Below are 12,826 nucleotides of genomic sequence, written 5' to 3'. Positions count from 1 at the left end.
ACAATTTGATTTATTCTTTGGATTATCCTTTAGTCTGTTACAAGACAACAAATAAGAATTGTACAGCTGGCTAGGTAGTTAGAGAATAGATTTCTTTTCCAGTGTATTTATGTAGTAGCTTGTACAGACGTTGATCGATCAGCAAATATACATAAATTTTTTTTATCATGAGGGTATTTTTGTAAATAAACAAGTCTTTTAGAAATTGTGCAATACTTTAATACATCAAACCGAACAATGGATAAGAAATATGTCAGCATAACTAATATCAACATTAGTAATACCCCTACCAAACGACCCCTAATAGTATTAGGACTATTCTCATATTTTTTATTCCTTATTGGTTCCTCTCCTTTGTTATATTATCTTCTTACCTTGAAGTTGTTGCAGCTTATGTTACTACTTCTTTTTTGCTTTTTACTTGAGTCGAGGGTCTATCAAAACAGCCTCTCTATCTTCCCGAAGGTAAGGGTAAGTTTGCATATATACTAGTCTCCTCATACCCCACTTGTGGGATTTTACGGGTTTGTTGCCGTTGTCGTTGTTGTATAATTTAGTGTGTGTACCGACTGCAAGTATTTTTTATTTTTTGTGCCGTGGAGGCTTGAATATTTCATGGAATGGTATATTGGTCATCCGTTTTAATTAAAGCAGGTCAAAGTCTTTGTTGAGGAAGCCGTAAGTGTTGACAATTCTGAGCCCATTAAACTAGTACCTGTTTCTTACTTGATTCAACTGTTTCAATTGACTTGAATTCAGCTCTTTAGCCAGATTGAGAGAGTGTTTTGATCGGTTCTTGATTCTGTAAACTTGAAATTTATATAGTATTCATATGTTCCAGAGCCAACAATGGTTATGTTATTCTTATATCAACTCTCAACCTGTTTCCTCCTAATTTTAGTCATCACAATTCCATCATCTTACAGCTTTTTGTTTGAAGGCGAGAGTATAAACTGCGAAGCTGCTTACAACTGTGGAAATATACATGGTATTAAGTATCCTTTCTGGGGAGGTAGTGTGCGATCAAGACTATGTGGCCGAGACGATTACTTTCTTGAATGCAAAGATAATCTGTCCACTTTGCCTGTTTTTTCCTTCTCACAAAGAAAATACTCGGGTTATCGACCTTCAAAATTTCATGTACTGTCTATTAACGAATCCTCAACTCGAATGAGGATTGTGCATGATAATCTTTGGCATAATGTTTGTCCAAAATCTTCTTCTTTGTTCAATCTCAACAAGTATAACACCACCTTAATCAACGGTCTCAGGTAAGTACTAGTGGCGGATCAAGTTATTTGGTTTGCATGTTTGATTCATAAGTATTGGATAAAGTTAGATATATATTTTAGTACTACAAACTATGTCAAATTGACTGAACTATGTTTGTGTCTCTTTTGGTATATTTCTCTTTTGTTATCTGATTTACCGTCGTTCAAGGTTTGCTAACTAGCTTTCGCATGACACCTGATTATTTCGATCCTAACAGGTACGTCCCTGGAACTAGATTTATAAACATATTCTACGGCTGCAATCCTGAGGTTCTGTCACAGGTACAGCTTCCAAGCAATATTAATTGTTCTGTGGTAGGAACAACCAACACTGGTGTTTTCTTTGCTGATGAAATTGTTGGAAATTATGATAAAGGATGTTCTTTCAGTATAGTGGTTCCTCTTGTTTCTACTGCTTATACGCAACTGTGGGACGCAACTCTAAAGCTGCAGGAGGCTGTGAATGAGGGGTTTGAAGTGGATTATAGTGATGCCTCAGGTGGCTGTTTGGCTTGTCAAGATTCAGGAGGGATATGTGAATTTGATATCGAGTTTCGTTGTCGTTGTGGAGATACAACTTTTCCTTTTACCTGTCCAGTTAATGTAAAGTCAGTTTTGATGCAACCAAACACTAATTTAGCAAGAAAGATTCATTTTCTCAAGTTGACAACAGGTATGCTAATATTTAATGAAACGATTTTCAGCCTACTTGAGATTCATTATTCCTCTCAAAGCCTACCAATAATTTTTCTTCCTCTGGTAATAGGAATTTCGGTTGCTGGAATTGGGATGTTAATCTTCTTTGGAATTATGTATACACAATATAGAAAATCATTCAAGAAGTGCATAAGATTAATTAACGGCGAAACAGAAGATCAGAGTCTAGAGGCCTTACTTAAGCAATATGGATCACTGGCAACAAAGAGATACAGCTATAAGGAAATCAAGAAAATGACACATGGATTCAACGATAAGCTTGGTGAAGGAGGTTATGGAGGGGTCTACAAAGGTATTCTTGCTAACGGCCGAGTTGTTGCAGTAAAGATTCTGAAAGCAACTAAAGGTGATGGAGAAGAATTTATCAATGAGGTCGCGAGCATCAGTCAAACTTCCCATGTCAACGTCGTGTCTCTTTTGGGATATTGTCTTGATGGGAGCAAAAGAGCTCTTATTTATGACTTCATGCCAAATGGATCCCTAGAGAAATACATTTATGGTAATGGCTCTCACTTGGGACTGCACAGATTGTATCAAATTGCAGTTGGAATTGCTAAAGGATTGGAGTATCTGCACCGGGGATGCAACACAAGAATTTTGCATTTTGACATAAAGCCTCATAACATACTCCTTGATGAGGAATTCTGTCCTAAAATATCAGATTTTGGTTTGGCTAAACTCTGCACAAGGAAAGAAAGCATTGTATCTATGTTAGGAGCACGAGGGACGATTGGTTATATTGCTCCTGAAGTCATCAGTAGGAGTTTTGGAGGAGTCTCACACAAGTCTGATGTCTATAGTTATGGAATGATGGTTTTAGAAATGGTCGGAGGAAGAAAAAATGTGAAAGAAGAAGTAAGCCATACAAGTGAGATATATTTTCCTTACTGGGCGTATCAGCACGTTCAGCTAGACGATGAGCTGAAACTACAAGGGATTATAAACAAAGAAGAAGAAGAAGAAACTGCAAGGAAGATGATATTAGTAGGACTGTGGTGCATACAAACCGATCCAGCAGTAAGGCCATCGATGAGCAAAGTTATTGACATGTTAGAAGGTAATTTGACCTTACAAGTACCACCAAAACCTTTATTATGTACTCCTTATTGTTCAGGAAGACATTCTTTGAGCGCGCGAGGAATGCCCCTCAACGCCTCCTTGATTTCTCCTTCAAGTTCAGCTCTTAGTTCTCTTGAAGCATCTGCTATTTTATAGCCCTTCATATATTTTCATGGCTACCAAAGAAGAAACTTTCTACAAGAGTTGTAATGAACTTCAATTTGTGTCTGTAATTGTGAGTTTTTGACTTGAATAATTCACCGCGAAAGATGTGTATTTCAGTATATTGTACTAGGGTGTATCTAAGGAAATGTTTATGATTTATGAAGACTAGTCTCTAATCCCCTTGAGCCTCGGAGCAACAGTCAAGTTGTTTCCGTGTGACCTATAAGTCACGGGTTCGAGCCGTGGAATCGGCCACTGATGCTTGGGTAGGCTGCCTATATCACACACCCTTGGGATGCAGCCCTTTCCCGGACCCTGCGTGAACGCGGGCTGCCCTTTTAGTCTCTAATCCCCTTCAGTATCTGAAACACTTCTCTATCAAGAAAACCACATTTCTAATTACACATAATGTGGAGAGTTTCATTAGAATATCAAGAACAGGCTCTCATTTATTTCCTCTTTTATGACAGTACAATAATTACATGAGCTGTTCTGCTTCTTCAGTTTATCAGATCAAGAATGGTCTCAGATTGATCACTGCATTAACCCCCGCCACAACGAAAAAAAGAAGAAGATATCACTGAGATGTGGTCTTGATGAAAGAGCACTGTGCTGAAAGCAACTCGAGTAACGAAAATAAAAGCTAAATCAATAGAAAGGAGCGATCACGTAGAATCTGGATTGTACAACAACAACAACAAACCCAGTGAATTCCTTGTAGAATCTGGATTGTAAAAAGTAAAAACACTTTGTCTTGCTTAGTAGCACTAAACTTTTATTTTATGTTCAAAATCAGTCAAGTAGGTCTACTACACTATGGTCTATGCAGATAATATATTCTTGACTAAACGCTCTTTTAAAGCTTTATCCTAATCTTCTATTGCAAGCTACAAAAATTAATCAGCAGACTTGAGAAGATGAAATCGAATAAGAAATGTCAAATTAAACGAGCTGCACTGAAATATATACATTCTACTTCACATAGAAAACCAAGGTAATCAAAGTTTATGAAATTCAGGTTTTGGCAACCAACATAGCAGGTGCTCAAGTACCACCCTAGAGAACAGCAGAAAACTTGCAATGTGAGCAAAAACTAGGAGTTGGGTGTCGTTGGACTGCTGCTCCATTTTGTAGTAACCGAATCAGGTGATACTAATAACGTGATACTATTCAACAACCCTGTATCATCATCAGGACATCCCTTATCTGTTTTCCCTGTTGTGTTATTAATTCTCTGAATTCTCAGCAGCGCCTCCACGACTTCCTGCATAGACGGTCTCAATTCCCTATCACTCTGCAGACACTGAAATGCCAACTCCGCCACTGCAGTAACCATTGACCTTACTTTGTCATCAGTGTCAAACCCAAGATTTGAATCCACCAACTCCTGTAATGCATTGCCTTGAATCTTGTTAATGGCCATATTCGACAAATTTATTTCATGTCGGTGCCTACAGATATCAACAGCAGGCAGTGATGATATAAGTTCAATTAGTACCACTCCGAAACTATAAACATCACTTTTGTCAGTGAGCTGATAGCACTCGTGGTACTCGGGATCAACATATCCAGGAGTACCCTGTGGAGCTGTTGAGACATGTGTAACATCCGATGGAAAAAGCCGAGACAAGCCAAAATCTGCTACTTTAACACAGAAATTGCTGTCTAAGAGGATATTGTTAGTTTTTACATCTCTGTGAATGACATCTGAAGCATGGAGATAGGCTAATGCACTTGCTGTTTCTAAGGAAATCTTCATTCGTGTATTCCAAGCAAGCGATCCAGGCTTTGAATGTACACCATGTAGATGATCAGCAACTGTTCCATTGGAAATGTATTCATAAACAAGTAGAAGCTCCCTGGAATGGCGAGATGTGCATCCGTAAAGGGTGACTAGATTTGGATGATGCAACCGTGTTAAGATATCAATTTCATTCATGAATTGCTCAACCCTCCTGCAGTTGTTTTCATATAAACGTTTTACAGCAACAACACGCCCATCTCGAAGTTTACCTATAATCATCATATCCTAGCTCAGTCACACGTTAGCAACTAGAAGTTCAATATAGGATCATTCTTACCTTTGTATACTGTGCCATATCCACCATCTCCAAGCTCTTTCTTGGAATCAAAATTGTTAGTGGCTTCATCTAGTTCGTTGTAATCAAAGAGGTGAACTCCGATTAAGCTAGTAGCCTTTTCGGGATCTTTTGTTGAGGAGGGATAGGAGAGAATGCTTGTCGAGAACAAGGACGAACCAGCATAAAGTTTCTTCTGTCTACGACGATAGAAAAGAAAAATTACACCTGCCATCAAAGCAGTAAATGCAGCTGCACCAACTCCTGCAAGAAGAAATGTACATTGGAATTTTTTTGAGCATTCTTGAGAATAGAAGGATAATAAGATAAATCAAGGTGAACAACTTCAATGGACAATCACCTATGCCAACCTTCAATCCGATTTTGTTTCTTCCTGAAACGAAAACATAGCAGGTGATCAACTGATACCAAACAATAATAATGTATCTCAGTAGTACTAAGTAGAACTAATCAGCTACTATCACTTAAATTGGAAACCTTTTTTTCCCTTAACATGATCAATAAATAATAGAATGGCTTGCCTTTTTTTATTTAGGATTTGACAAGATATTTTCTACTCAGTAAATTTAAACGTATAGTATCTATATTTACCATGAAGGCAAGTCCTTTGTTGGGGTTGGTCTTTGCAAATGCAAATAAATTCATTGTTTTGAACACCACAGTGCCCTCCACTATGCTGGCAATCTCTACAATTAGTCCCATCCCATTGTAGAAAGAATCCCTTTTGCAGAACTTGCATGTAATTCATTTTTAGCAATCTATCTAAAGAATCAGTCTCAACAAGGGCATAAACAGGATCTTGACACGATTCGACTGAATAGTTAGAGTGCTCCAAAAGCTCAGTATGGAAAACAGCAAAAGAATGATGAGTGGCATTGCTGGCACAATTAACAGCATATGTCTCCCTTTCATAAGGTTGAGTACATTCATAGAAGAAGAAGAGATCTGCAGTGTTAGGCCCTGAGCGAAACGGAGTACCCCTGAGGCTAAAATTATGTGTTGGTACTGGACATTTGTTGTTTTCATCAAACACATCTGCTTTAGCTAGGAGAATTGAGTTGTTTGTGTAAAACACTTCTTTAATGATAAATTCATCTCCAGAAATATGAAGAAGTGACTTATCCTTATTGCAGGCGACATTATAAGCTGGTAAGCCACAATAAGGTGGTTGTTTCTCAGGAATCCAAAAGGGGTATGATATCTTAACTCCATTACCACAACTATGTGTAATACAAGCAGTAGAATTGAGGTATATAGAGAGAGTGTCATCTGCTAAGGTAATGAAAAGAATAGCAATGACAAGAACAGAAACAGATTTCTTGACCATGAATAGGCTTTGAAGGTTCATATTATGTCTAAAACAAGAAGAAAGAGCAAAGGGAGAAGGAGGAACAGGACAAAGTATTTTGGTATAGAGGAAAGCATTAGGATTATAGTTGTAAGCAATTGGTGTAATTTATCTTTTATAAATCAAATATTTCAAACTTGTCTTTGTTTTGGTTTGATTAAATAATTGTGAGAGTTTGACAATTAGTACCTTGTTGCCCAATGAAGACAACCTATGTTTTAAAACTTGAAGCAACTATAAAAAAAAAAAAAAGTGGTCCCCATCCCCAGCTACACAGTTATTATTGACTTGACTCCAGTCCAGTATAATACAATGATTGGGTTGTTATATTTCATTTCTGACCACTTTAAGGTTGTTGTTACATTCCAGTTTTTGTTAAGTCTTTAAGGCCAAGTAATCCATCAAATTGGGACGCGTTAAAATGTTATTGTGTAGTCATGGAGATGAGTTTAAATTTTATGGACTGAGAGTGTAAGAAATATTTAAATTATCAGGTTATTTAAAAGGTAATTACAAGTAACTATGCATTGATCAATAACTTAAATTAAATGTTGACAAGCAAACCATGAATATTTGTGTTGATACACGAAAACTTCTGTATTAACTTAACACCAACAATAGAAAAGCCTGAGTCGTGAAGTCAGGTTAAAATGAAATTCAGGTGTGAAAGTAAAACATAGTAATTGCATTATGTAGAAGCAAATAACAAAAGATGCAAGTCTTACTATTAGCTGACGTCAAATTCCAACTACTACTTTTTAAGTAAGTCAAGATATAGTTAAAATATTAGTATAAGGAAAAGGGAGATTGGAAAAATTGAGATTTGAGCAATGTGGGGATAAAATGATTTGAGTTTAGATTGAGTGTAGGACCTTAGGTTTCTAAATTGAGTTGGTTGAACCGAAAGTGAAGAAATGAGGAGGAAAAAAGAGTACTCTAACTTCTGTTTAGTCACCATGTTCACATTCCCTTTTAAGGACTAACTATCTTAAAGGAAATATCGATGGCGACATGTAACGCTAAATGAGCTATTTCGGTAGATATTTTTCGACCGCCGATTTCGATCAGTCAATTAAATTTCACAAACGATCAAATTCTATTAAAAAAATAAAATTACTGATCGAATTCGGTTGGTATTTTAAAATGACCGGCCGAAATAACTGACAGTTTTCGGTCGGTTTTTTGAATATTAATATTAATTTATTTTAAATGAAAAACCAATCAAAGTTGATCGATTTCTTGAAAAATAAATTTCGCGGGATGTAAAATATAATTTCCCGCATTTTGTGCCAAAAATAAGGCATCGTAAAAGAATTTAAAAAATAAAATATTTTAAAAAATCGACGGCTGATTTTTTAACCGATCGAAGTCGGTTGACAGCGATAGGTTTTGACCGTAGTGAAACTTTTGTACAAAATGTCCTAGTGAATCAGCAGGATTTTCTAATAGATGGACTTGCCAAAAGGCCTGACAATTCATCAAAAGTTTGGTATAAATTGTATCGTAACTTTAAAATAAATTATTCACAGAATCTGATGGAACACCCAGAGTTTATGATTGATAGGCTTGCTATAAGTCTTGGCAGATTGGCAGGACTTTAGTCGAAATTGTATCGTAAATTTGGGACAAATTACTCACAATTGCTAACGAATCACAAGAAGTTTCTAAGAAATTTCACGTTAGGAGTTATCCTAATTTTCTTATCATATTTTGGGTTTCCTACCTCTTGAAGGAAAGAGAAACATGTTTACCTTAATTGGGTTTTCTTATTCTTAGAAGAAAACATAAATCTCCCATTTGGCGAGTCCCTTTTCTTGTAGGAAAATGTTTGGACTTCTATAAATTGAGGATCTTTCCTTCTCATTCAGTAGCATCTACAGTGTAGCCATATGAGGTTTGAGAGTCGTGTTTAGGGGGAGAACTTTAGGGGACAAGTGTTAGTGTGTCACTTATATTTGCCTATTCGTGAGATTATTTTCTCAATATTTTGTATTCTCTTTTATTACAGTGAATTGCTCATCTCCGCCCGTTGACGTAGGTCAATTGACTGAACCACGCTAAATGTTTGTCTCTTTTGATATATTTATCTTTTGTTATTGAATTTATCGTTGTTCAAGGCTTGCTTTACTAGCTCCCGCATGACACCTGATTTTTTCGGTCATAATATTATGCTTCAAAATTGATCCAACTGGTCCATAAATTCTAAATGATTCCAAATTTGATGTTCAATATTCTATTACTAATCCTAACAATTCCCAATGGTTGGATTAATCCTAGACCTTCAAATAGCAATAAACTTACGCTTCCTTCTTCAACATTTAAGCTCAAAAAATCTATTAATAATGTTCAAGTTTCTTCACCAAATTGACAACAAATAAGCAATGAGTCTTCAAGTTTTCACAATATATGTGAAGAAGACGGCAAAGAAGGGAGAAGGAGGGGGAAAAAGAGGAGGAGGAGCACAAGTTTTGCCGATATTTATATTTGTTAAAATTTAACGGGCCGGAAAAGTAATAACCAATAAGAGGACACCCGATGAAATTTTTTGAACTTTTTCCCAATAAAAATTCCACGGGACACCTAATTTAGTCACCCCTATTTTTCTTTACTAGAGTCGCCCCTATTTAACCTGTACTTAACTTCTTTTTTTTAAATAATTAGCACTCAAAGTAAGATAACTTCGGACAAAGCCGACTCCTCCTCCTCCTTCGCCGCTGAGGAAAGAACTTTAAACGCGAACATTAATTGAAAATTATAACTTTGCGTCTGAAGTTGCACTGTCACGAGTATAACTTCAGACGCGAAAACTACCCGAATTTTTCGAATTTTTGGAACTTAGGAGCGACATATGAAGTCTGTTCCAAGGTGGGTAAAAAAAACAAAAAAAATTGTGCAACGCAATTATAAGTTCAATAATGGCCCAAAAAATGAGTATGTCTGCACTCCCCCCTTGCCTATTACCGGGAAATGCTATCTAGGTTTATGGTATTGAAACGGGCATCGCTTAAATGGGCTTACGCTGGGTGGTCTCCAACTCTTACCTTATTATTTGGGCTAGCCTTTTGGCAGTCTCTAATGGGCTATTAGATTTAAGGCCTACATTGACCTCGTCCCTTTTTACCTAGTTGAAAAAATGACATTGTATAGTCACTCTTATATATATTTTATATTATATACAAACGAAATATACATATTCTATATACTTTTTCAGCTACCAGATGTAAACAGTTTTTGGTACGGGTTAGAGAAATGCACTTTGTGGTGGACCTATGAAGAGCTAGACGACTAACAAGTACAAAACATTACAAATAATGAATTATATTTGTTAACGGTCCAGCAAAAGTACAAAAATTAAATGGGAAACAAACGAAAGAGCTAAAACATATTTACATCGAATTATCATATGACTATAGGAGCAATTATAAATGGAGTGCCATTCATATTTTTTGCCACAGCATGATGAGGAAGTAATCAAAAAAGAATATGATGGTGAGAATGAGGTGGCGTAGAGGAAGAGGAAATTTTGGACATGCATTTGTGAGAGAAAGTTTACCTTTCTCGGTTTATGAGATTTCATTGAATTTATCTGTTTGTAGTTTCACAAGATTCAAACAGCCTGAGCGTTGCCCACATTTTACAACGTATTTACCACCATTTTGATATTAGGAGAATTGCAATATATAGCAGTACTTTTGTGTATTTTTAAATATTATATTTTTAAATATAATTAATTATTTTAGGGTGATTTAGATTTGACAGCTTTTGATAAGCTAAAAGTGTCAAATAAATTAGGAAGAAAGGAGTAGAACTTGCAGTTTCCAAATTAAGGTTCTAGGTTTGGAACTTAGCTAGCGTTTGAATATAAATTTGGTTAAAATTTAAAAAAAGAGTTTTTGAAGTTGTGTTGAAAAATAATTTTTGAAAGTTTAAGTTGTGTTTGGACATGCATTTTATTTGAAAAAAAAGTTGAAGTTTTGTGAGTGGAACAAAAAATTTCACCCAAAAGCTGTCCTAAACCAGTTTTTGGGAACTTGAAAATTGTTTTAATGTTTTTTTCAAAAATTAATCATATTTCAAGAACAAACAATTTTTTCAATTTTTTCAATTTATTTTTAAAAAAAAAGCAGCCAAAATTTATGACCAAACGGCAACTCAAAGCATTAAAGAGCATTTTAGCAGTCATGTAGTACTAGTTTGTTAATAAGTTGTTCAGCCACATTATTGGATTCATCAATATTCTTGCCTTTACTCGTTTACTTAATTTTTTTGTAAAGTTGAACCGTAAAGAATCCGCCTATTGCTGAGTTAGCTGAGTTATGAAGGCACTAATGTTGAGATGGTGATAGGGCTATGATATTTTGTGACAAAGTCAAAATTCTAAAGCCAGCTAGTCAATGAACCAAATACCCGTTAATGACTGTCCTACGAAACACCTAAGCCAGACATGGAAATGAGAGGAAAAAGTCTTCGCGTTACCTCTACCATTCAATCATACACCCACCAAAAGTTTAACTTTGACATAGAAAGAACAACAGCTACACAAAGCAGCAAAATAGGACAATTTTGATCACAATATTATTAGGAATGAAAGATAAATACCTAAGTACTCAAATTCATAATAGAACAAGGATTTAACACATAGACACAAACAATGTAAAGAGTTTTTACGGATCATTTAACAGGTAATTAATTACTCATAAAAAAAATATAGTTATCTGAAACATAAGACACACAATTTGCTGCATGAAAATTAAAAATTTTATGGCCAAACACTGATTTCGAAAAAAAGTAAAAAAATATTTTATGTCCAAACGGGCTCTTAAACTAAAAATCATGATTAACCCAAATAACCGCTCACCCAACCACTTAAACTAAAAATAGTAGGTTAGACATATAATTTATATATATAATTATGTATAATTAATGTATATGGCTAAAAAAAAGTAAATAATAAATATGACAGGTGATTTGTGTAAAATCCATCGGAAAGAAAACGTACCGTTGCAGTGATCAAACTTTAGGGTGCCATCTTTGCAATAGCACAAGGACTCGTTGGTTGAATTGTCGTAACCACAACGCCCCTCTGATGCCTCACACTTGCCGCACTCCGTTGCGACCCCCCAGTCCAGCACGAACCCCTCCTTCATAGCCGCGCTAAGTCCTCCAGTCAACTCCTCACCTATGACCGCACCGAGTTCTCGAATCCACCCACTGTCCATCACCGTCGCCACCACTTTCTTCTCACAAATTCCGTACCAATTCAAATGATCCGGCTCATTATCCTCAATATATAAATATGACTTGTTTCCACCTGAATTTAAGCAATCTAACGAAAGACCAGATGAAAGCGAATTGATACAGTTAAAATAGAAAGTAAGGTTTAGATCAAGCTCTGAATATTTCAATGGCAAATCTCCCAGAGTGAGGTTATGATGTGCCCTGGGGCAATCTCTGCTATCAAAAGCATCAATATCTTCCAGGGTAAAGGAGTACGTGGTGTAATTTATGTGTTTAACGGCGAAAGAAACATTTGAAATGTTAAGAATTGGATCGGTTTGAGAGCAGTGGATCCCAAATCCTGGATAACCACAGTACTGCGGAGATGATGAGTTGAAACTGTCATGGCTCCAAAAAGGATACGAAATATTACGTCCATGGCAAATAGATGAAGGGCAATATGCAAAGGACGTAATAGTATTAGTATTAGCTCCACTGGAGTTGATGAAGAAAAGAAGGAGAGAGACGAAGAAGAAGGAGAATAATTGACTTGGACACATGATGTTTGATGAAATGCAATACTGAGTATTGTGGTTTACATGTAGCTAAGAATATTAAATATTATATTTCTTATAATTGACTTAGTCATACAGAAATTAGTAGGAAACTTCGATTTTGGTAGCTAAATTTCTCTTCCATACCTTATAGTCAAGACAGTCACATATATATAGGATCCAGACAAATTTGGTTTGAAAGTGATCGTAATTGTGATTAGTAAAGAAAGACATGATGAAATTTCTATAATCGCACTATTATCCTCAGACTTCTCTATTTATTATGGGAATATAGAAATGTAAAATAGAGAAGAAGGTGACAGGCACCAAGTATACGTGTGGAAAATATGTAAATAGTTGAAATTGAAAAACAAAAAGAGTATTTGAAGTTGAACG

General features: G+C 35.8%; 2 protein-coding genes across 3 annotated transcripts; one reads left to right on the top strand and one right to left on the bottom strand.

The window, feature by feature from the left end:
• Positions 1-663: 663 nt before the first annotated feature.
• Positions 664-3,595, top strand: LOC107800833 (LEAF RUST 10 DISEASE-RESISTANCE LOCUS RECEPTOR-LIKE PROTEIN KINASE-like 2.4). The gene is made up of 3 exons (XM_016624074.2): positions 664-1,271; positions 1,490-1,944; positions 2,038-3,595. The coding sequence occupies exons 1-3, from the start codon at positions 850-852 to the stop codon at positions 3,201-3,203; spliced, it is 2,043 nt and encodes a 680-aa protein (XP_016479560.1). The 5' UTR covers positions 664-849; the 3' UTR covers positions 3,204-3,595.
• Positions 3,596-4,135: 540 nt separating this feature from the next.
• Positions 4,136-12,575, bottom strand: LOC107800835 (LEAF RUST 10 DISEASE-RESISTANCE LOCUS RECEPTOR-LIKE PROTEIN KINASE-like 1.2). 2 transcript variants are annotated; one of them, XM_016624076.2, is made up of 4 exons: positions 11,659-12,575; positions 5,652-5,684; positions 5,294-5,554; positions 4,136-5,225 (listed from the first exon to the last, which is right to left on the bottom strand). In XM_016624076.2, exons 1-4 carry the CDS (start codon positions 12,434-12,436, stop codon positions 4,306-4,308), a joined length of 1,992 nt encoding a protein of 663 aa, XP_016479562.2. In that variant the 5' UTR covers positions 12,437-12,575; the 3' UTR covers positions 4,136-4,305. The 2 variants fall into 2 exon arrangements, with proteins under 2 accessions (XP_016479562.2, XP_016479563.2); XM_016624077.2 differs by lacking the exon at positions 11,659-12,575 and adding an exon at positions 5,903-10,961.
• Positions 12,576-12,826: the final 251 nt, after the last annotated feature.

The sequence above is a fragment of the Nicotiana tabacum genome, chromosome 15 (genome assembly GCF_000715075.1).
Source record: "Nicotiana tabacum cultivar K326 chromosome 15, ASM71507v2, whole genome shotgun sequence".
NCBI lineage: Eukaryota > Viridiplantae > Streptophyta > Magnoliopsida > Solanales > Solanaceae > Nicotiana > Nicotiana tabacum.
The sequence above is the reverse complement of the archived record's forward strand: the minus strand, read 5'-3'. Positions and strand labels throughout refer to the sequence as shown.